At 42.3% G+C, this 24,247-nt stretch overlaps 1 protein-coding gene across 2 annotated transcripts in view; it reads left to right on the top strand.

Annotated features, from left to right (window-relative positions):
* The first annotated feature begins 1,319 nt into the window (after window positions 1-1,319).
* Window positions 1,320-24,247, top strand: part of GATB (glutamyl-tRNA amidotransferase subunit B) — a 75,695-nt gene continuing 52,767 nt past the window's right edge. The window contains exons 1-2 of one of the 2 annotated variants that reach the window (XM_027117181.1): window positions 1,320-1,544; window positions 3,505-3,655. In XM_027117181.1, coding sequence (XP_026972982.1) covers window positions 1,369-1,544; window positions 3,505-3,655 — 327 coding nt within the window. In that variant the 5' untranslated portion in view covers window positions 1,320-1,368. The remainder of the gene's footprint in view (window positions 1,545-3,504; window positions 3,656-24,247) is intronic. The other variant, XM_027117182.1, reaches the window with a different exon arrangement.

The raw sequence follows: 24,247 nt of genomic DNA, 5'->3' as shown, positions 1-24,247 counted from the left end.
CAACCAAAGTCATATTTTCCTGCAAACCAGTTTCTTTTCTAGTTTCCTTATCTCAGTGAATAACTTCATCGGCCATTCAGTTGTACAAGCCAGAAATTCAGGAGTTACTTGACCCCCACCTAGTCTTCCATCATCATATCCAATCCATCACCAAGTCCTTCAATCTCACCTCCTTAATCTATCTCACCTTAATCTATCTCACAGAGGTCGATTTCTCTCTGCCTCAACCACCACACTATTTCATCATCTCCTTTCTACACAACTAGTACTCCAAAGGGCATCCACTCCATCCCTTGTCAAATGCATTCTTCACACTGCGCTACTTCATTTAACAAATATTTTTGAGGGGCCTACTCTGTATTCTGGTAGTACTGTGTTGAATAAGGCAGACTAATTCCCCATTCTCAAGGAGCTAGTGGAGACAGGATATAGACATTAGATAGTCATAAGCACTATGCAGAGTTGTAAAATAGGGTGATCTAATAGAGAATGGTTGAATGGCTATTCTAAATTGTGTGTTCAAATACAAGAAATCAGTGGGAGTTTCAAGAGGGGATGAGTTTTGAAGCAGGAAAACAGAAGTCCACTGGGATGATGGTAGCTGCTATCAATTCCTCGTAGGTAAGGAAAGTGTTTCAAATACTGGCCAGGATCAAAAAGAATCAGTTAAAATGTTCCTGAAGTTTCAATCTAGGTCTGTTTGTCTCCAAGCACCTCTGCTGAAATATAGTCCTTATTATCTATGTGAAAGCATCCCATTTTCGTTAACTTTTCGGTACGTCTCGTCTACCAGTAACGTAAGCTCCATGAGCAGAACGGCCATAACTGCCTTGCTCATTGCTGAATCCCCAGTGCCTAAGAACTGTGTCTGGTATATAGTTGGCATGCAAATAGGTATTTGTTGCATTAATGCACAAATTGGTGTGTGAAGTGGAAAAGGAAACAAAAAATTTACTGAGTGGGTTTGGGGTTCACGAAGCCTTCGCGGAGATGTCAAGGTCATTTACTTCAGCTCGAAAGGTTAACTGGGCTATAAAATCCTGGCCAGGTTTCTCCGCTTTGGATCTCTGGCACCACCTGCTCTCTCTCAAACTCACACACGTGCTCACGCCTACAAAGCTCTCCAGCTCCCCGCTAGGAGAAGTCACACCTTCCGACACAGAATCCCTCCCACCCTCTCCCCTATTTCTCATTCCCTCCTCTCCCCTCCCCTCCCGGTTCCGGAAGTCTTCGAGTCGCAGTGCCTCCTGGGAACAGTAGTCTTCCGGTCCGAGCCTAGAACAGTTTATCCCTTTCCAGAACTACGCTTCCCAGAGAGCCTTGCGGCAGAGGGATGCTGTATCACCTGACCAGGACTCTGGAGAGGCAATGGCGACGCCCGTCCTGCGCTGGTGCTGTCCTGGAAGGCGTTGGGTTTTCGCCGGGATTGGCGGCGTTTCTTGCCACGGAAGAGGGGTTCCAACTGGGTCCACGTCCAGCGGGAAGAGGGGACAGAGCTCAGTGGCTCAGCAGCCCCTCATCACGGCCCAGAAACCGAGGAAAGGGTATATTATTTCGTACCATTACTCCCCGCTTAAGCGTGAGGTGGAATTGCGGGACTGGAGAGATAATGGCCACTACAGCCCAGCCTTCAATCTAGACGTTTTGGTGGGCGGGAGGTGCTGGGCTATAAGTTGCAGCTCTGAAACCTAAATGAAAGCACGAAACTGGCCCTCTATCAGCCCCGTCCCCACACGTAAACCGCTGTCTTCAGGTAGACAGGCATATTTGGGTAATTTGCGAGTGTAAAATAGCACGTGTTTTCCTGACTCGAAAGCTGCACGGACAGAAGAGTGGATTCAGTTACCTTAACTAATAGCACCAGTAGCGGGGTCGGTGACAGTAGAAGATGAATCTTATTTACCTGACATTTATTTAGAGCTATTGCGAGTCAGCAGTGTTGTAAATTATTAGTCAGAAAACACCACCTATCTGTGGAGGCGTTTCATTTTGAACATGTGTGTCTAGACCTAGGAGAATGCAGCCAATGACAAGAGATCTTCCCTCTGGTTATGTAGAAAGTGTTGTTTATTTTGCTTAATATCCACTGAACAGCTGTTTATATATCACTATATGAGACCTAAATAGTTTATTTTTAAGTACAGAAACATAAGGCATGTGTCTAATATTCAGTTTTTCTTTTGAGATAGTTAGGTTGCCATTATTTTTGCTTTTCTGTTGGAGGAACAGAGGGAAAATGTCCAGAAACACTGTTTCTGTTCCTTTCGTAAATTAGGTTGTCTCACTGTGAATGTAAAGTATTTTTTTCTCTCATGTAATGAAACTGCAAAAATACATTGAATAAGGTTTTAGTGAATGCAAATTTCTGATAAGTTCTTCGTTTAATTCCTCTCAATTACAGGTTGTGCTTCCCAACTTTAAAAAGAAGGAATTCATCAGTACTACAGATGTAGAACTTCATGTGTTGAAATGACTGAAACAAAACCAAATACATGGAAACAAAATACATGTAAACAAAAAATTCGATAATACAGAAAATTGCTTGGGGGAAGAGCAGGATAGGAAGAGGCAGACTATGGAGAGAGTAGGTGAACACCAGGTGATCTTTAGTTTGCCCAGGATACATGGGTTTAATAATAACCCATGGAATAAGCACACTTATAAGAACCTGGAGAGACCTCTGTATGGAATGTTCATACAGACCCAATAGAGTAGGAGTGGCCAGATAAGAGATTATTGTAGCATTTAGGTTGCATTATTGCAGCTTCTTAGGTTTGGTAGCAGTCAAGTATAAAACAAGCAAAGGAACCTGATACTAGATCTTTGGAATTTAAAGTGATCTGGGGAACCAGAAAAAAAAAAAAAAAGCCACTTGCAATGGTTTAATGTTTCCCTTTGCACAAAATTCCCAGGAAGGGTGTCATTTAGTGGTGATCTGTTATATCTGTCACTCTGGTTACTTTACTTGCAAACCATTGTTAGAAAATGAATTCCAAACATGACTGAGAATTTCCCTTCCTTTTTCATAATGAGATGTGCAACTATTTACCATTATTTCTCTAGTAAAATCCTGATGTTTATGTTAATTCTAAAAACGTTCACAAGATCAGCTTTCTTCATTTGCTGACCGACTAATTGACAAAGCACAGTTAATTTAGAAAATGCTTCTTTCATTAGTCAGCCAAGCAGTCACCACCTGATACCCATTTCTAAATTGTTTTCAGATGCCAAATTGTTCTTTTCTGTTACCTTCTTGTTTGCACAATGAACTCTCCTTATGCCATGTTGTAAATGAATTTTGCTTTGCCGGCCTTGTAGGTGTTCATGTTGCATTGCTTTTGATTTAGTCACCAGTACAGTATGACACCTTTTTTAAAGTAGGATATAAAATTTTAATAAGTTAAAAACACAAATAGAAAATTAACATTTGTGGTTTCAGCTCTTAGAAATTCATGCATGGTGACGGATCTAAGAACTTCTTAACCATTTTGTCTTCCTATTTAGTGAACGTGAATGGGCAGCTGTGGTAGGTTTGGAGATTCATGCCCAGATTGCCTCCAACTCCAAACTCTTCTCTGGATCTCAAGTCGACTTTGCAGCACCTCCCAATTCTTTGGTATCTTTTTTTGATGCATCTCTGCCTGGAACTTTGCCGGTAAGGTTTTTATTGTATTCTGTTTTCATTATACAATGTTCATGTTTTATCGAACATAACTCTTAGGAAATACTTGTTTAGGGAGCTTTGTATGAAGTGGGTTGGACTAAATGTTTTCCAAAGACTCATCTCTGTAATTCTAAGTCTAAACGTCATCCGTTTGTTCGTGTATTCATCTCACACACAGTTTAGATTGTTTACTCAGTATCAGGCTGTCCGGTCTGTGCTATGAACTGAAACAGAAAGATGAGCGACAAACCGTGCCTTTGAGGAGTTCAGAGACTAGCTGGGGAGATGTGTCTTCTGCACAGAGTACTGTGTCACTGCTCCTGTGGAGGTCATATGCAGAGTATGGTTTTGGAACCCCACTCAGGGACTTACTGAATTCAGTAAGAGAAGGACTGTTGTGAGAAATTGGGGAAGAGATAGGGTTGGCTAAGGAGGGGTTGTTGGAAGAGCAACAATCTTCTGAGCTAGCTGAGAAGGCAGGCGGGAGTCAGGCAGATGCATGGAGGAGGGAGAGGCGGGGGAGTCTCGTCAAAGGAAGCAGTATATGTCACGTGATATTATGGTATAAGGTCAATAATGATTGTGGTTTTAGAAAATTAAGAACTGGTCAGTAATGGAGAAAAAAGTCAACCACAGTATGCTTTGAGTGAAGTACTCATTTATCTATTCATTCGCACTGAAACTGGCAATGACTGGGTCTAGTGTACTAACTCATCAGCAAGATTTTTCGCATATATTTTCACATAGGTGGATGAAGTTTTGAAGGAAAGGATGGAAGGAACAATGTGAATATTTGGGCTAATACATGGCTCATAGTCTGTCCGGACACATAGTATCAACTGGGTGTGGGGTTTCCTGCCCTCCTTGCAGGGAATGTGTAAGTGGTGGTGATGTGGGCAGGGAGAGGTTTCCTGGGTGAGTTCCACACTTTCTAACATTTAAATACAAGTGAAAACTGGTTGAACTGCACACTGGTGGGTGTGCAGAGGCAGAGGTTTTCTTTTCCCAGAGTCACTGCCATGGAAGGTCATGGGCAGTGCCTCCAAAGTACCTGCTGCACCCAACGTTTTGGTTATACTAGGGCAGTGTCTCTGTCTTGGAACTTTTTCCTTACTTGTGCTTTTTGTCATGGAGGACTCCTATTCCTGTAAACCATGCCTAGGGTCACCTTCGACTTGCTGTTGGGTCTTTCTGGGAGAAGACAAGTATAGGAGTGTCTGTCCCTTCCCTCCTCCCTCCCTCTGCCCTAGAATATCTATTGATGGAGAGATTGTTTTTATTTGAGAAGAGACAATTTTCCAGTTATAAATGTATGAATTCTTTTTGGGGCAGAGACTCAGCTATAGTAGAAATAAAGTAATATCTATTTAGACAAGTGAATGGAAAGCAATTCATCACAACACCTCTTCTTTCTTCCTTCTGAGCTCAAAACATTCTTTTTCCACATGGTGGCTGGTTCATTATCAAGAGACTAGACACAACTGCTGAGTTCTTTCTAGGTTTCTCCAGCTGGGAATATAGTATCTAGCAAGGTATTTATTATAGTTCACATTGAAAACATCTATTTGCAGATAGACATGTTTTCTATAGATAGGCTCTTTACTTGTGGCTAACTGTGGTCAAATATTAGAGACAATTCAAAATAACTAAATGTCAACATGCTTTGAAGACATCTTGTTATGCCCCCAAAGAAGATACTTGCCCAGTGATAGGCATATCAACATGACGGTGAAGTCGTTTGGGACATTGGCGCATTGAGAACTTGGCTTACATTCACTAAATGACAATCAAAAGCTAGAAATCCAGTTTTGCTCGAGCTGGGTTTTGTTTTTCCTCTTCGGAGCCTACCACACGCATTGTTTGAGCAGGCTAATGGGTTATTCTCGCAACAGAGCTAATCTGCCTCTTTTTCAGAAATGTTTCTGTCTTTAAAAGACCTATGTTAGTGTGTGACCTAAATTATACCATAACTACCAGAATAAAACGTTGTCATTCCCACAGCCCTTCAAAACCCAGTGATGTATCTAGATAGAGATTTTAAATATACTGAAACATTTAGACAGTTGGCCTTCTCTAAGCCTGTGGAGATGGTGTATTGATGCTCTGATATTCTGACTATGCATTTGGTTATTTTTATGCAAAAGATGATGACCATTTGTTAGATACACTGTTAAGAAGATAGAAATAGGCAACCAAAAGAACTTAGGTTATAGTGTCAAGTCTTTTTCTGTAGACCAGATTCATTTGCTCTGCTGTCTTTCTGTAAGTATTTGATTCTCCCCCTCTCTTGATTGTGTCTTTATTCATTCGCTCAACTGACATTTATTGGCTGCCTCCCATGCACTAGCCATCGTAGAAGTTCTAATGATACAGGTTTGAAGAAGGTAAAAGATCGCTGTGGGTCTTGTCTTCACGGAGCTTGGACAATTAAGTGGGCAATTGCAGTACTTTTCAATGAACATGCTGGTAGTGGAAATACAGTGTGCTCTAGGAGGGGCGTTCAACACAGATATAGGGAATTTGCAAAATTTGGCCAAATAAAAGTGAATAGGATGCACAAAGACCAGAAGAAAAACAGGGCATGGCTTGCTCTAGGAACTGAAAGAAGTTCCGCGCGTTGTAGCACAGAACTGGAATATGATGTGGCAAGAGGTGAGACCGGCGTGGAAAGCATAGTCTGTACCATACAAGCCCTGCTAAGGAGTGTGCATCCCATTGCAAAGAGGTAAGAAGATGTAAGGAGAGTACCAGGTCAGAGACTCGAAGGGACGGCATATTTTGAGGGGTGAGTACACAGTATTACTGAGATTCAAGTAAGGTGAGGACCAGGCAGTGGTCATTGGATCTGTTAAGGGGGATATTTACAGGAAGCGTTTCCGCGATGGGGTTAGAAGGGAGGTGGCAGAAGGTCGAAGAACTTGGGGATGTTGAGGTAGAGATGAGAGAGTGTGGGCAACTATTTCAAGAAGTTTGGCTTGGAAGGAAAAGAGAATGCAGTAGAGAATTCCCTGACAGTCCAGTGATTAGGACTCCGCGCTCTCACTGCCAAAGGCCTGGGTTCAATCCCTGGTGAGGGAACTAAGATTCCCGCATGCTGCAGGGCGTGGCCAAAAAATAAGTAAATAAAGAGAGTCGGTTTAAAAAAAAAAAAGCCTAATTTTCCTTAATGTTGGAGAAACTTGAGATTGTTTCAATGCTGATGAGTTATAGTCAACAGTAAGGTATCATCCACTTAAAAATATGTTAAGGGCTTCCCTGGTGGCGCTGTGGTTGAGAGTCCGCCTGCTGATGTAGGGAACACGGGTTCATGCCCTGGTCCGGGAGGATCCCACATGCCGCAGAGCAGTTGGGCCCGTGGGCCATGGCTGCTGAGCCTGTGCGTCCGGAGCCTGTGCTCCGCAACGGGAGAGGCCACAACAGTGAGAGGCCTGCGTACTGCAAAAAAAATAATAATAATAAAATAAAAATAAGATTTAAAATAATTTTAATGCTGATGAGAAGGAGCCAATGAGGGGGCAGTTAAAGAGGCTTTTGATTAATGTGGCGAATTGAACGTATACATGTTAATCTGTCCTTCTCCTCCTACCCCAAGGAAACCCCACTGAAATGACAGTGAAAGAATTCAAAGTTATAAACCTATGAGAGAATGGGAGAGTAGACCAACGTGCATGAGACGGTAGATGGAGGAGGGCCTGACTTGGCAGAACGAAGTTAAGTGTAACCCAGGAAAGGGACAGAAAGCCTTCAGAAAGAGACACTAGTCAGAAATGAGATGGTGTGCCCTATGCAACCCCGGAAAGGGTCCGGATGTGAGATCAACAGGTATTGTGGAGGGCCAGAGGGAGGTGAAGACAAAGGGATTAATTCGGAGTCTGGATACAGAGCAGTTAGACCCGAGGTCCTCTCCTGCCCCTTGGTAGCTGCCCTACCTTCATAGGAATCTATAGTTTGGGGAGAAATTCAGCTTGTGACACACTCCCCCTAGAGACCCCAGGCAGAGCAAGAGGTACTGGTGTCAGACAGCATCTGTACTCTGAACCCCAGGGCCTGCCCGATCCTTTCCCTGCCCCGTTTGAGGAGCTCAAGTGAACTGGTATGGCCATCTCTTCTCTTTCCCACCTCCCCCAAGCAGGAACCCATAGGAACCTGACAGAACTTGACATTTAGGGGGATCTCAATTTAAAAAGCTACCTGGCCACCTCATTGATTGTCCTAGAATGAAGGCCACCAATCAGCAAGCCCTGGATATACATAGAATGCTTAATCAGCATTTTAGTACCTTACTTTAAAATATAAATAGACTGGGAGTTCCCTGGTGGCGCAGTGGTTGAGAATCCACCTGCCAATGCAGGGGACACGGGTTTGATCCCTGATAAGCAACTAAGCCTGTGCGCCACAACTACTGAGCCTGCGTTCTAGAGCCCGTGAGCCACAGATACTGAAGCCCATGCACATAGAGCCCATGTTCCGCAACAAGAGAAGCCACCACAATGAGAAGCCCACACACCACAATGAAGAGTAGCTCATGCTCGCTGCAACTAGAGAAGGCCGGCGTGCAGCAATGAAGGCCCAGTGCAGCCAAAAATAAATAAATAAATTTCTTTAAAAAAAAAAAAAGATCATTTCAAGAGGTAAATTTTAAAAATACATATATGTGTGTGTGTATGTATGTGTGTGTTTATATATGTGTGTGTGTGTGTGTATGTATATAAATTGACAGCCAAATATCACCAGACATTTGAAGAAATTCTCCAATGTAGTGGACGGAGCGGATGGAGCCTAAAATAAAAAGAAAACAAAAAAATAAGAGGCAACAGATAATGCACAGGGTAGAATTCTTTAAAAATTAAAAGCTTTTATAAATATCCTTAGAAAGATAAGAGAAGGTAGCTGCATCCTTGAAACAAGAACAGGATACCACCATTTAAAAATAAACAATCAGGGCTTCCCTGGTGGCGCAGTGGTTGAGAGTCCGCCTGCCGATGCAGGGGACATGGGTTCGTGCCCTGGTCCGGGAAGATCCTACATGCCGCGGAGTGGCTGGGCCCATGAGCCATGGCCACTGAGCCTGCACGTCCGGAGCCTGTGCTCCGCAACAGGAGAGGCCACAACAGTGAGAGGCCCGCGTACTGCAAAAAAAATAGATAAATAAAAATAAACAATCAGGGACTTCCCTGGTGGTCCAGTGGTAAAGACTGCCTTGCAGTGCAGGGACGCGGGTTTGATCCCTGGTCAGGGAACTAAGATCCCACATGCCGCGGGGCAACTAAGTGCACATGCCTCAACTACTGAGCTCATGAGCCTCAACTAGAGCCCACATGCCACAAACTACAGCACCTACGTGCCCTGGAGCCTGCACACCACAACTAGAGAAGAGAAAACCCACACGCCACAATGAAGAGGCTGCGCGCCGCAACAAAAGATCCCACTTGCCTCAACAAAGACGAGCCTGACTACACATCATTACAGCTACACTTGAATCTCAGAACGTCAGGGTGCCCTCCCGCTCTATTTTTCTAGGTTAAAGTTATGATTGAAAAGTAATTGGCATATGAAATGTTTTTATCTCACCTGAGATGTATAGAGTAGTATTTTTTCTGAGGATCACTCTTACCTCTTTTAATCTTGACGGCATTACCCGGCCTACTTTCTGGTTGCCATCACTCAGGAGAGGAGACCCGGGTGGGGCCTGGGCAAGGACTCAGACCCTGAATGCCTTGGGAACCATGACTTTGATTATTTTGCTCTTATGAAACAGCTATATGATTTTTTTTTGTACTAATATGAAGGTTTTCCTCAAAATTCTTTTCCATCCTGGAGAGAAGCCAGCCCCAGAACAGTGAATAGTGTAGTGTTGTTGTGAGATTTCCCCTGTAGTTTTTCTCTCCGTGGACTTGAACCAAGCACTGCTGCCACATCGGCCTTTAAAGCACAGGCTCGTGTGGGGCCTCCCCAGAGGGTCTCATCACTTGGGGGAAGAGTTTGTATATTTTTTCAGTTGGCTTTTCTTTACCAGTTTCTGGCTTTTATTCTCCATATATTTTTGCTAAACTTGTTTCACAAATTAAAAAAGAAAACAAAGATCCCATGTGCCACAACTTAAGACCTGACCCGACGCAGACAGAAATAAAATAAATAAATAAATAAATGATAAATAAATCGTTTTAAAAAAAATAAAAAATAAACAATCAGAACAAAAGCTCTTAGAAATTAAAATTAGGGTGGAAAAAAAATCCAGAAGAGTCAGAAGATAAAATCAAGAAAATCTTCCAGAAAGTGTAACACACACGCAATCGGAGAATCGGGGAAAAAATAAGAAAATTAGAGAATCAATCCAGGATGTCCATCCTCTGATAAATAGGAGTTCCAGAAGAGAGAAGATAGGAAGTAGACAAGAGGAGACTATCAAACGAATGACACAGATTAATTTCCCAGAACTGAAGGACATGCGTCTTCAAGTCAGAATGGCCTGCAGTGACCCAGTGCAAGGAATAAAAATAGCCTCCCATGCAGAGCTGTCATCATGAAGTGTAGAGTTGGAACACCAGGGATAAAGATAAGATACTAGAATTACAGAGAAGGAAAGTCACACGCAAAGGACTGGGAATCAGAAAGGCATCAGACTTCTCAAAGCAGCACTTAAAGCTAGAAGATAATGGAATAGTGCCTTTAAAAATCGTAGGAAAGGGCTTCCCTGGTGGCGCAGTGGTTGAGAGTCCGCCTGCCGACGCAGGGGACATGGGTTCGTGCACCGGTCCGGGAGGATCCCGCATGCCGCGGAGCGGCTGGGCCAGTGAGCCACGGCTGCTGAGCCTGTGCGTCCGGCAACGGGAGAGGCCACAACAGTGAGAGGCCCGCGTAACGCAAAACAAAAAAAACAAACAAAAAATCGTAGGAAAAAAAAAATCCTAAGCTAGAATTCTGTATCCAGCACTCTAAATCAAGTGTAGCAGTAGAATAATGGTATTTCAGACAGGCAGGTTCTCAAAACATTGTCCTTCCATTAAACGGGAACCTGCTGAAGTCATGGAGAGGCTTCAGACTGCTGGCTGTGTAGCAGTGGGAGAGGAGGAGATGGCTCCAGAACAGAGAGGTTTCGAGAAAAAACGGGAGGTGGGGAGGGAAGAGCAGGTATCTAATGCTTGTGCAAATAAGAGATTTTACATAGAAACTGGAGTCTTTATTTATTTTATTGAAGTATAGTTGATTTACAATGTTGTGTTAGTTTCTACTGTACAGCAGAGTGACTCAGTTATACATAGATGTGCATTCTTTTTCATATTCTTTTTCATTATGGTTTGTCGCAAGATATTGAATATAGTTCCCTGTGCTGTCCCATAGGACCTTGTTTATCCATTCTACATGTATTAGTTTGCCTCTGCTAACTGCAAACTCCCAGTCCATCCCTCCCCCACCACACCCCTCCTTGGCAACCACAAGTCTGTTCTCTGTGTCTGTGAGTCTGAGAAACCAGAGTCTTTGAGAATAATGAGGAATAGGCAGTAAGAAAATAAAGCAAATTATAAAATGAAAGACCTGTTGACTTCAGGAAGAAACAAAACGTTCAAGAAAGGACATGTAATCGGTGTGTACTTTACATCTCAGCGGAGAGACATATTTACATAATAATAGAAACACCAACCACTCATGTAAAAAAAAACTGTGATATAATTGGGATATTGGCAAGTAAAAGAACTAAATTCTTATCTACCATAATCAGAAGTCATGTCCTAAATTGATAAAGTAAGAAAAAAGTAATGTAGGAATATGCGTTAGGAATACTTTTGGCCACAGATTAAGGGGAGCCTCTTTTTCCTTTTCAGGCCCTAAGTTGATTGATTGGTTTTGTTTTTTTAATTGGCTGTTATTATTTCTTTTAGCATTTTATTTTTTTAAATAAGATAATGAGTGAAAGATTTAGAGCTCCCAAGAGACAAATTATTAGGCAAAAGGTTTTTCAACAAAACTTTTAAAAAAGCTTTTATATAAAGATAATATTAAGTAATAGTCAGATATCACCTCTGCTGGTTTCTCAGCCATCTGTTGGTGAAATTTGTCTCTTTTTTGTTCCCAAAGTTCGAAAAGTGACAGCATCCCACCTCTTCCCCCACCTGTAACTCCCACCCTTACCCTACCCTTAGGAGGAAAGGCTCATCCACATTCTAGATCCTTCATAGCCAAGTTCAGGCATGTGGCAGGAGTCCCTGCTTCCCCATGGGTGGAATGACTTACCTACCTACCAACCTGACTTTTCCACTTTGATGTCATTCAGGTCATCACGGGCTTGCACTTAGGGGCGGCTTATGTTGTTCTTGAATAGAAATGTGATAAAGTAACAAGCACGGGTAAATTCTATGGGACAGAATAAAACATAAAAGTATTGCAAAATATCTCACCTTGTAACTGATATACATTATCTCTCGGGAATGGCATGGGCCTAGTCTGGTGGCTCCATATTCCAAAAACAAGAACATTGGGTCCTTGGGACAGTTTGTCAAGTCTGTCTTTTCCCCAGATTAAGGAAGGATTGTTACGTGGCAAATGGCCAATAGCCTTGGCCAGAAAGTGATGGATTTTCCAAAGGTCCACTGGCACAGCATATTGTTTAAAAATAGGAAGGTAAATACCAGACATGACAGCTCAAAGATCTGAAGGTGGTTCAGGACTAGCGGCGGAGGGTGGCGGGAACTGCTGCTTTTTGTTGTAAATTATTTCTAAATACGTGCCTCTAACAATACGTACCTTAAACAATCAAAAGTTAGGTTTAAAGGAGTGACATATAGGGTAGAGGAAATTATTGATAGAATCAGGTTCCTGAGAAATCAGGAGCTGTCCCTGGAGCACAGGGAGAAAGACAGCTCTCCCACTGGAACCTCAGGGAAGGGGTGCCCCTCCACCCACAGCTAAAGGCAACTTTTGGGGTTGGGCTGTGGAAGGTTGAGGAGGCCCCCATCTGATTTTTCCTTCTCTAGCAAACACTGTTTCTTGCATCTCACTCTTCTCCTCCTGGGTGCTCTTTCCTGCCTCTGTTAGTGTGTTTTGAGTTCTGGGTCTGGGTGATCCACTCTCTCAGCTTTTCTGGCCTCCAGTCCCTTCTGTTTCTCCCTGGCTCTTGAATGACAATATAGAATCTCAAGCTGACAGTTCTGTCCCCTCAGCACTTGGAAGACATGATTCCGTTGTCCTCAGACGTCTGTTACTGCCGACGAGAAGTCTGTATCCTTTGTAGGAAATCTGTGTTTCCTCTCTGATAGCTTTGGCCAGGATATGTCCAGGTATGGATTTGTTTCTATTTATCCTGCTCAGTACTCAGTGGGATAGCTCCACGTAAAGACTCGCCCTTGGACTGTGGCGGCACCTCTGGAAGGAATTCATGGTGACTGTGTTAGGGCCCGTTGGGCTTTACTGAACAGACAGTTTCTCTGTCCATTTATTGGCCCCCAGCTGTCACACTGCTTGGATGGTGCCGCCCTTCAAGCCCACACCCACGCCAGGAGCAGGGCCAGGGACTCTAGGTGGGTGGCTTCCTCCACATCAGCTCCTCAGTTAGTGGCACAAGATTTTCTGGCTGGACCAGGATTTTGTGGCTCCCGGCTCCCTGCCCCCAGTGGAATGCCAGCCTTGACTTCTGTGCCACAGGTGCTTGAAATCGCCAACAACTGGTGTCTCTTCAGTGTGGTTAACAATGCTGATGGTAGTAGAGTCAACTAACATTTACTGAGTGCTTTCTTTATGTGCATGTGGTTATTTTAACCTCATAAACTTTATGATGTAGCTCCTGTCATTATCCCAGTTAGAAAGTAAGTGGGCAAGCTAGATTCAAACCCCGTGGTCTGGCTTCCAAGTTCATGCTCTTAACCCCTTTGCTGTTCTGTCTCCTGCAGTTATACCCCTGGGTGATGTGGGCCCCCGGAGATTTCCTTTCTTTTGAGCTTGGCTGTGTGTATTTATACATTTATATGTGTATGTAAATGTCTGTGTGTGAAGACATAATACTTGTCCTCATCCCCCATGTCCCTCCCACCCCAGCATGTCTGCACCACCAGCTCTGTATCACTCAGGCTGCTGTCTTTACTGGTGGTTACAACCTCCCCTCTCCATTCTGATTAGTGACCCTTCTTCTGAATGTTTCTTAGGACTACAGGCACTTTATCTTCTTATTTTACCTTTAGTTTTAGAATTATGTGGAATCCCATCATAAATCTTCAGACTGAAAAGGTTACTCAGCCTATTTTCCTGCTGGTAGGCAGGATTACAGCTAAACCAAGGACAACATTCTTTATTTTTATTAGCAGGCATTCAGCTTCGCTCATTGCTTTGACCTAATAAGACCCCTTACTCTGATACAGAATCTCCCTTAATTTATTAAATCATTATTTGTCTGTAGAATTATAGACAGAATTTTAGGTTATTTGCTTCGAGTCAATTATTTCCTATTTATCAATGTCATTCCAACTCTCTACTTGTAATATTTTGTATGTGAGATGCGAAATGGGAAGAAAAATAGGAAAGGAAATATATTTGTTTGATAAAACGTCTTGAGATATACAAGTCTATTTGTTCATAATTTACAAATGTTTCCAGTAATGGCAAGATTTCAGCAAGGCATCAAGTCTGTTTGAAATTTATGCCTGTGCAGACCTCTCTCTCTCTCTCTCTCTCTCTCTCTCTCTCTCTCTCTCTCTCTCTGCTTTGCTCCCTCCTGGTGTTGATCGCTGTGTAGGAGAAAGCAAAGCGAAGAGAACGTTGTTGCTTTGCTGATGCTGGCTGATGGGTGGCTCGTCGGTCTGTGGCCAGGACATACCTGCTGCTGCTGATCAGGCTGTGCCACATTCCATTAATGACAAACTGGTACCTCTAACATGTTAATAAACAATACTGCTCGATTTCATTTCAAAAAAAATATTAAAGAAACTAGTAATTCTGCTCTTGTTTTACTTATTTGAAAGCGTTTATCTGTACATAACACGGGACTGCCTAGTAACTGTGACTGCCTCTTACTCCTAGAACTGGGGAAAGGGCGATAGAAGCTCTCTTCCCCACGCGTATGCAAGAATGTTCTCCGCTTTTCTCAGGATCAGCCTGTCTGAAAAAGCATTGGGAGTTTTCCATGTCAAAGATATTTTAGATTTGCCCTGGCAGCTATGGCATGAAAAGTGGAACTGAGATACTGTTTACCCATTTTACAAAACTTTTCTTTTATTCACAAGAGTGTTACTACTGTTAGCAAGCAGACGGGGAATGAAGAGGGAGGAAAATCTGATGTGAATAAATCTAAAGTGATGCCTGCCCTCTGGGAACTAACAAACAATGCAGTTACCATGCTTTATGTTGGAGATTTCTTCTTGAATGTGTATGCAAATCGCTCTGAAAGGGATCCTGCCCCTTTAAGAAAAGATAATGTGAATGCTTATGTAAAGTACTTTGAGATTAATTAATTAATTTTTTTTTTTTTTTTTTTTTTTTGTGGTACGCGGGCCTCTCACTGCTGTGACCTCTCCTGTTGCGGAGCACAGGCTCCGGACGCGCAGGCTCAGCAGCCATGGCTCACGGGCCCAGCCGCTCCGTGGCATGTGGGATCCTCCGGGACTGGGGCACGAACCCATGTCCCCTGCATCGGCAGGCGGACTCTCAACCACTGCGCCACCAGGGAAGCCCAAGATTAATTTATTTTTAAAATTTCTTACAGCAGATTTATTTAATGCTGGGTAAATCTGCAATATTCTAACTCTCTGAACATAGCAGATATTGGTAATAACTTTTGTTTTGAAGGACCTAATGGATTTAGAATTAATAGTTCTAGAGAGCATTAGGCTGAAGCGCTCTTCTAACCCTTAATTCTAAATGTAATTATAAACATTTTTAAACTCAAGACTTCTAAACAAAATAGAAATTCAAGAAAACAGCATTTGGGAAAAGTGTTTAAATGCATGCATTTATAATCAGATCTGTATTTGCCTCTCTGTCCATTCACACTTAAATGATGGTTAGTTATTTGACTAAGAAGACAAAATGGGACAGTTTTCTATTAAAATGTTTTTCCATTTCAGTGATTTGCTTTAATGAAACCTGTAGAACTTATAATTACATTGTGTTCTCAGATGCTAATCTTGCTGTTGTCTGAGCCACTGTTACACTTTTTCCTCATCCCTCTGTAGAGTGGGGTGTTCCAGGGGTTGCAGTGTTCTGCCCCGTGACCCTTGCTTCTGCAGAAGAGGTGTGTCTGTGCGCTCACGCACACAAACGTGGAGAGGCTCCCTTTCAGCTCTTAAACTCTCTGATGGTCCAGACTTGTCCTCTGACGTCATTAACTGGATTTCCCCCGTGGACTCGGCTGACGCATGACCATCACGGACCTTCATGTCCAGTAGGCAGCATGACCTCCCCTCCCTTCGGGGAAGCATTTAACTCCTTCCTGCCTTGGATCTTTTTCCAGCGTTCCGTGCATTCTTGAAAGCCTCCCTCTTCACGACCATGCTCCCTTCCCCCACCCTTCTGCCATTCCCACATGCGGTATTCCCCACGGTGAAATCTAATACTAGTGCTTCTACATTGTATCCATATATATTTCGCAGTTGACTGACCATCCTTTATGTATGTTGTTTATGGGGATTTCTGTGTTTGATTATAAGGTTCTGAAAAGCAGTTCATAGATCATACTCGGGCCACTTGACAGTACCTTGCACAGAACATGTATATATAACACCCATAATAAATATTTCTCTATATAATTGCAGATACTTAATGAGCACATACATGAGTCCACATGAAAGAATTTTCCAGGTATCTAAAATCCTTTTGATATGTTTTAACTTCTTTATAGGAATCTTTCTAAAATGTATTTTCTACTTTTCTCCTTTTAAATAGGGTATGTTGAACATAAGCTAACCTTTTCTTGATTGCTCAAGGTTGTCAGCAATATGTTGTTGTAATATAATGGTGCCTTCAGGGTCTACTGAGGTGTGTCAAATTATCTGATCCTACAGGAAATGGCTAAAGATAGCCATTCTTTTTAGGTTTCATATTACAGTCTTTGTTATTGCAGTCATCTATCCCTCGACTCCTTCGTTAAGCTACTGTCAGTATATTTGATTCTAGGAACCACTTCTTGCTCATTTTTCACTTCTCAATTATTACTTCTGGTCTGCTCCAGCCCAGAAAGCCAGGTGATTGCATTTCTTAATGTAAGTAAGGACAGGCTCTGAGTAGAGACCTGTCCTACAAAATAAAGTACACGAATGGTATGAAGGTATCTCAACATTGTAAACAGTGTGAGAATAGAGTAGGAGGAGATCCTGGAAGTCATTCAATATAATACTTTTTAACTTAGATGAGAGAACTGCTGTTGTGACTTGCCCGCCGTCACTCAGTTACTTCATGTCCTAGTCAGATTAGAACTCATGTTTCTGACCTCAGTTTAACGCTCAGCCTCCAATCTCTTTTCTACCATAACTATTGGAAGTCTGATTTATGTAGGTGCTATTATTTTGCAGGTATGTGTATATTACAAAACATGGATACCATCAACTGGTGTATATGTGGTAATGTTAATAGATGTATGTCCACATACTATACACACACACAGGCATTGACTGTTCAGCATTGACGCTGATCATATGTGCTATTTATTAGTGTCCAGTAGGTGAGAGATCTAAATCTGGGGGTGAGAGAAAAGTGGAAAAGAGTGCTGCTTCCAAAGAAGAATGGGTGAAAGGAGATCTGACCTAATAAGCTACCAGTTCAGTGCCCTGGACACTGGATTTCTCCAGACCCCCCACTAAGAGAGCAGCCCTGACTCTGGGCAGCTCCCAGCTATACATTTTACCATGCAAATAGTAGCCATAATGAAATATTCTTTTAGAATCTTTTATCATTGTTTCATTCTGGGAAATTTTCTCTACATTTTCTTCCAGTTCACTAATTCTCTGTTTGTTATATACGCTCTACTCTTTAACATACCCACTGAGTTGTTTTTTGTTTTTTCACTGAGAGTATCTTTTATTTACAGAAATTGTTTTTCTCTTTTAAATCTCTCCTGTCTTTTTGAAAATATCTTGTTCCTTTTTCATGTGTTCAGTTCTTCATTTCTTTGGTAACTTTAAATCTAAATATTTTATAACCTGTGTTCAGAAATTCTGTTACCTGAAGTTCTTGGGCTGTCTTGTTCTGCTTTTTGGTGTGTCTGCTGATTCTGGCAAATGGTAGACGATCTTCTTGTTGTATTTTGTATTTTGGATTATGAAGTCATGTTTGACAGGACTTTATTAGTGGGAATCTTCTGGCTGGGGTAAGAGCGAATCTCTCCAAAGAGCTTTTACTTTGGCTTTTGCCAGATACCCCAGGTCTAAGCCAGGCCATTTTTCATGTTTATCTTTTAGCTTGGGGGTTCCTTGACCACAGAGTTAGTAAATTAGAACCCCAGGTTTGCCTGAGAGCAGGTTGTGGCAATCAATTCTTAGGGCAGACTTTTTTGTTTTGTTTTAACCTAAGTCTGGGCTGAGACTTTACTACAATTGAAACTTTACAGGAGGGAACAGAGGGTGTGACCATGTAGCTGGGTCTGCAGCCCAGGCTGTGAAGGTGAGCGACTTAGACTCCGAATGGGACAGGAAAGGCACCTTTGTGTTTCTCTCAGGCTTCCTTTCCTCTGCCACCGAGATATCCTTCCCTTCTGATTGCAACTGAGGCTGAGATCTGTACACCTCCCAGCTCATCTGTACACCTCCCAGCTGAGATCTGTACACCTCCCAGCTCATCCTATCTGTCCTCTTATCACAGACACAGATCAAGTGATTGAGCTCTTTCCAAATTCCCTCTGGTTGTGCAAGGATGCACACTCTCACCCATTGCCTTTAAAGGTTATCACTTTCCGAAAGCAATTCAACCTAAATGAATTGTTCCCTTCACCTCTGTTTGGAAATGGTGATGCCATTTTTTTCCTCTCAAGGGGCAACAAAAAGTAAGACAGTAGAATTAAGAGGGACAGTGGATTTTGGTGGAGGGAACCCACGAGGAAGCCAAGGGGCTGTTTTCCCCTCCACCCCAGCCTCAGGGAACCTGAGGGACCTTGTCTGGCCTTCTCCCCAGGTGACTCTCTGACGCGGCCACATGCTCCTTTCTGGGAAAGGAACATCTCCAGGCAGCACACTCATCTCCCTAGAGATTCATTCCTGAGCAAGAAACCTTCAGTATTGGGCTTAGGGCTTTTCTCCCATTTCCACATCCCACTAGGCAGGTTTATTTTCCCCTCAGAAAATGCCCTTGGATGAGACATTGAGTACAATAACACCAAGCCCTTGTTAGAGAAGATAGTGCTCTCCTTAGAACTCGTAAGTGTTTAAAATGAATTTGGTACACCACTGCACCCACAAGTCTGTAATGCTAAAAAACGAGGTGGGAATGTGTAGAAAATAAACTAAAAACACATTACCAAAGGTGCCCAGGAGTACAAAAAATTAGAGGTCTTTTGTTGATATAAATATATAGTAGTTTAAAAAATTACCTAACACTGTTCTGTGACATAGTTTTTGTCTCTGCCATTCAAGCAGCTCATACTGGCTTTGTTCTGGTGATTTACGCTAGAAGCCTATAATAAAAATGCAGCCTGAAATCATGCAGCTGTGTACCATTCATTTTTCTTCCACGGACAGTTCCAGAGCTTAAAAAATTGCAGCAGACCTGTAAAAGCTCTGCACCCACAGGACATGCATCCTCAGCCATGGCAGCTGGCGCTCTCAGGTTTCTTCTGCTCTGTGGAGTCATTGGTGATGCTGTTGGGGTTTCTGGATTGGTTTAATGAGTACTAGAAAAGAGTTTCCAGGAAGATATTGTGCGGTTTTAGGGCATCAATAAAAATAATACTCCCTTCCCCTCTTGAGTCAGAACCAATTGAGAAATCAGCATAGAATTAAGACAAATGGAGATGAACCTACCAGCTTCATTACTGATAACAGCTTGATTGAAAAATGTAACATGATATATCCAAATGGCTTCTAGTACTTTCTGCCTCAGTTGAACTCAGCTCCCCCAAAACCATAGGCCTTTCACTTGCAGAAGACTTATCACATGGCCAGAGTAAACCAGAATATACCATCTCGGTGGGCATACTGATCAGAAAGAGCTGAGACGGGCTGTGTTCTGGTGATTTCTACTAGAGCCTGTAATAAAAATGCTGGACCATAAGGAGCCGACCACTTGTGGTCGATTCCTTTTCCCAAAGTCACTTGTCAGAAAAGTCACTCCTCTTTGAGGACAAAAGAATATGGAATAGCAGAATCCAGCCACATGGAAACATGGGGGCAGGAGAATGGAGGATGCCCAGTTCTGCCTTCATTAGCCCGAGCCAGTTTTACTGTGTCTGCCTTTCATCTGGGAGTAGGTGTGAGATACTCTTTTGGGGTGGGTTCTGTGGAATTCTTTCTCCACACCACAGGTATATACACCTGTCTTCTGAGGCCATTGGGATAGACCTTTCCTACTTGACCATTTCCAGATGTATTTTCAGCTTCATATTTAGTTTGGGGGAAGAAGTTGGCTATTCTCTACACTGCAGCATCTTGGGGAATTTTTCTCCTTAGCTCTTTTAAAAACCTTGGCCAAGTTAAGAAGTCATTTGCCATTGGCATCCCAAATATGACAAGCATAGGCTTGGTGATTCTGGCATAGTTAGTGTAGTCAGGCTGGGCTCCTCTAAAGAGAGTTTTGTTACTCATGGCAGAGGGTTCTTGCTAGCGAGCCTTCATGTTTCCCAGCCTTCCACCACTGGTTGCATCCTTATAATAAGGCCTGGGTGCTGGGGCAGGGAGAATAAGTGGGAATCAGAAAACGTTAGTGTTCCCAGGAGCCTTAAAAGTACTGTATTCCAAATTTTGATGCATGAATCTCTTTTCTCAAGTATAAAAGCAGGAAGCATAGTCAATCAAGAGCCTTTGTCATGCTCTGCAGCTTTCTTAGGAGATGCAGACAGGCAGTAATATGTGATTGTCAACAGCATCTTGAATTTTCCGTGGTGCTTGCCAACTCATAGGCCACCCAAGTGAGCAAGGTTGGGGCTCCAACCCCAGTTGGTAGGAGAAGAAATTGAGGGCCTTCTGGACTTATGCAAGGTCACAAAGAGGTCGGGAACCCAGTTAAAAATAGAAGCGAGACTTGCCTGGTTCCCATTCTTAGCATAAAGCACCAGACTTCATTCCCTTCTGCAGAATTTGCTAATTGTTCATTTTTGACAACACAACAGGGAATTTTTCCTTTGTAGCTGTTTGTAAACATTTAAGATGCCTGTCATCACTCATAACCTTTGTTTACTTATCACAGCTAGCTAGCTCTCTTATTTACGTATTTCTTGTTCTTTTCCGTTTTTACTTCTATGCAGAGAAGTGACTGTATATGAAAGCACTTCATAACTCTCAAGTGCCATGTAAATGTTACTTGTTATTATTGTACTCATATTCTTAACTTTGCACCATTAAAATATTAATACAGATAGTACTTCTATTTTATAGTGGCCAGTAGGTTTCAGCACTTAAAATGGGACAGCTTACAACAGCATGAATGACAATTAACATGAAGTTCTTCATCACAGATGTATTTCAGAGAAGCACAAATTGAGAAATTGCCTGTGTATTTACATAGTGAGACAACAGAATGGAAGCATTAACAGAAAATAAGATACCTATACAAATTTGGGAGACGCTAAAAGTATTTTTCAGCTAGAAAAGATATAACTGGAGAAAATTATTTTCCTACCAGGTAAAAGAACACGTCTTCCCTTCATATTCTTGTTTATATATATGTTGTCTATACTTACTTATAGATGGTACAGAATTCCCCGTTAACAGATTTTTCACATGTAAAATGAAATACTTAATAGTCCTACGAGTGTTGTACTATATACTTCATTATCTACACAAGGAACTTAACATGTTGACAGCATAGGAAAGTTTAGACAGATTATAGTAAGTAGAATATTTTCTTTTCTACAACTGATTTTCAGCAATGCTGAATGGGAGCTTCCAGTACACATGTATGGTTTACAAGTTAGCATCAGTTTAAATAACTCCAGCCTCCTCTAGGCTCTCCTCCTGACTTTAAGGCTTGTAACATCTCCCCATTCTCTTAGGTAGGAGAATTATCTACTCCTTTCTTCCTCCCCCAGACTTTATTTCCAAAGAATTCAAACTTATAGAAAAGTTGAAAGAATAGTACATTGAACGTCCATCCTGCACCTAGATTTTTTTTTTCCCTTTGGATTAGCCATTTGAGAGTAAGTTGCAGACATCATGGCCCTTCACCCCCACATGTTTCAGCATCTGTCTCCTAGGAACAAAAACATGCTCTTATTGATGGCTGTATAATTATCACACTCAAAAAAGCTTAACCTGTTTACACTACTGTTATCCAAGATACAGTTCATGGTCATCTTAGTATTATCCTTTATTTACTTCTTCCCAACCCAGGATCCAGTCAGAGATCACACACCACATTTAGTTGTCATGACTCTTTGGTCTCATTTTTTCTTTTTCTTTGTCCTTTCCCTTTCTTTCTCTCTCTCCCCACTCTCTTCCTCCTGCTTTCCCTTTTTTTCCTTTCATGACATTGACATCTGTTTAGAATCCAGGCCAGTTCTTTAATTACCTACTCTTGAAGGAAACATAACTAAGGAAATAGGGGGTCTGCCTTATAAAGGTTTGGCTTTTTTCTTTTTTTTTCCTTTTAGCCTCCATGATTTCATGGCTTGCCGTGAAGCCTCTAACGAGATGCCGTATACCTACTGGATGCATAAAATACAGGATGGTTTTTTCTTCCTGATAACTTGTGTCCTGATAGACTCTTCCAAAGGCTCACTCCTCAGGCCATTCCTGGGACTGAGGAACAGAGCTAGTGCACTTTCAATAGAATGGCAAGTGTCTCTAGGAATTGCTTTCGATATCGACAGGCCTTGTTCCCTATCCAACTTCCCTGTCCATACCAGTAGTGAATACCTAGCTAGCATTTCTTAGAGTTCAGTTGGTTCAAGCAGTTGCTTTGTTTCTCAGCAATAGTCAGAGCTTTCAACTAAGTACTAACCTTTTATGTAAAGATAAAAGTAGATCTCTTTCTGGGTCATTAGAGCTTTTCATTCATGAAATTAATGTTTCTTATCACTATCACTGATTACTCTTAATATGAAAAAGTTTGTCATTCCATTGAATCTCTAGGTCTTGGGAGTAAATTTTAGGGTAGGTTAGAAAAGATGTGGCAGTTTCAGTGTGGGGGCAGTGATCTAAAATGAATGGATTTGTATGCTTTAGCCTTTTTAATAGTAATATACTCTTCTTAAAAGCTATAAACAAGAGAAAGACAAATATTCAGAGTTAAAGTTGGGGGAAATCTTTCTCCATTAAAGATCCTGGCCCAATCCCAAAGTTTTATTCAAAAAGGACAGTTATTGGGACTTCCCTGGTGGCGCAGTAGTTATGAATCTGCCTGCCAATGCAGGAGACACGGGTTCGAGCCCTGGTCCAGGAAGATCCCACATGCCGCAGAGCAACTAAGCCCGTGCGCCACAACTACTGAGCCAGCACTCTAGAGCCTGTGAGCCACAACTACGGAGCCCATGAGCCACAACTACTGAAGCCTGTGTGCCTAGAGCCTGTGCTCCGCAACAAGAGAAGCCACCACAATGAGAAGCCCGCGTACCACGACGAAGAGTAGCCCCCGCTCGCTGCAACTAGAGAAAGCCCGTGCGCAGCAATGAAGACCCAACACAGCCAAAAATAAATAAATTAATTTTTTTTAAAAAGGGACAGTTATTTTTTTTCCCCTGAACAAACTCTTTATTTTTTTTAATTGAAGTGTAGTTGATTTACAATGTTGTGTTAATTTCTGCCATACAGCAAAGTGATTCAGTTATATATACACTTTTTTTTTTTTTATTTTTTGCGGTACGCGAGCCTCTCACTGTTGTGGCCTCTCCTATTGCGGAGCACAGGCTCCGGACACGCAGGCTTAGCGGCCATGGCTCATGGGCCTAGCCGCTCCGCGGCATGTGGGATCTTCCTGGACCGGGGCACGAACCTGCGTCCCCTGCATCGGCAGGCGGACACTCAACCACTGCGCCACCAGGGAAGCCCTACACTCTTTTTTAATATTCTTTTCCATTATGGTTTATCATAGGATATCGAGTATAGACCTCTGTGCTATACAGTAGGCCCTTGTTTATTATATCCATTCTGTATATAATAGTTTGCATCTGCTAACCCTAAACTCCCACTCCATCCCTCCCCCACCCCCTTCCCCTTTGGCAACCACAAGTCTGTTCTGTATGTCCGTGGGCCTGTTTCTGTTTTGTAGATAGGTTCATTTGTGTCGTATTTTAGATTCCACGTATAAGTGATATCATATGGCATTTGTCTTTGTCTTTCTCTTTCTGACTTAGGTCACTTAGTATGATAATCTTTAGGTCTATCCATGTTGCTGCAGGATAGTGATTTTTTAAAACGTGATTCCCATGTCTCCTTCATGCCTTCCTACATCTCTTCTCCGCAGACTCTCTTTGAATTTCAAAAGTAGCTGCTATCTTAGAAGACAGGAAGTCACAGATAT

This window comes from Aethalodelphis obliquidens, unplaced genomic scaffold, assembly GCF_003676395.1.
Source record: "Aethalodelphis obliquidens isolate GAN/ISIS:26980383/991018 unplaced genomic scaffold, ASM367639v1 scaffold17, whole genome shotgun sequence".
NCBI classification, from domain to species: Eukaryota; Metazoa; Chordata; class Mammalia; order Artiodactyla; family Delphinidae; genus Aethalodelphis; species Aethalodelphis obliquidens.
Note: the sequence above shows the minus strand (reverse complement) of the source record. Positions and strands in the feature narration are given on the sequence as shown.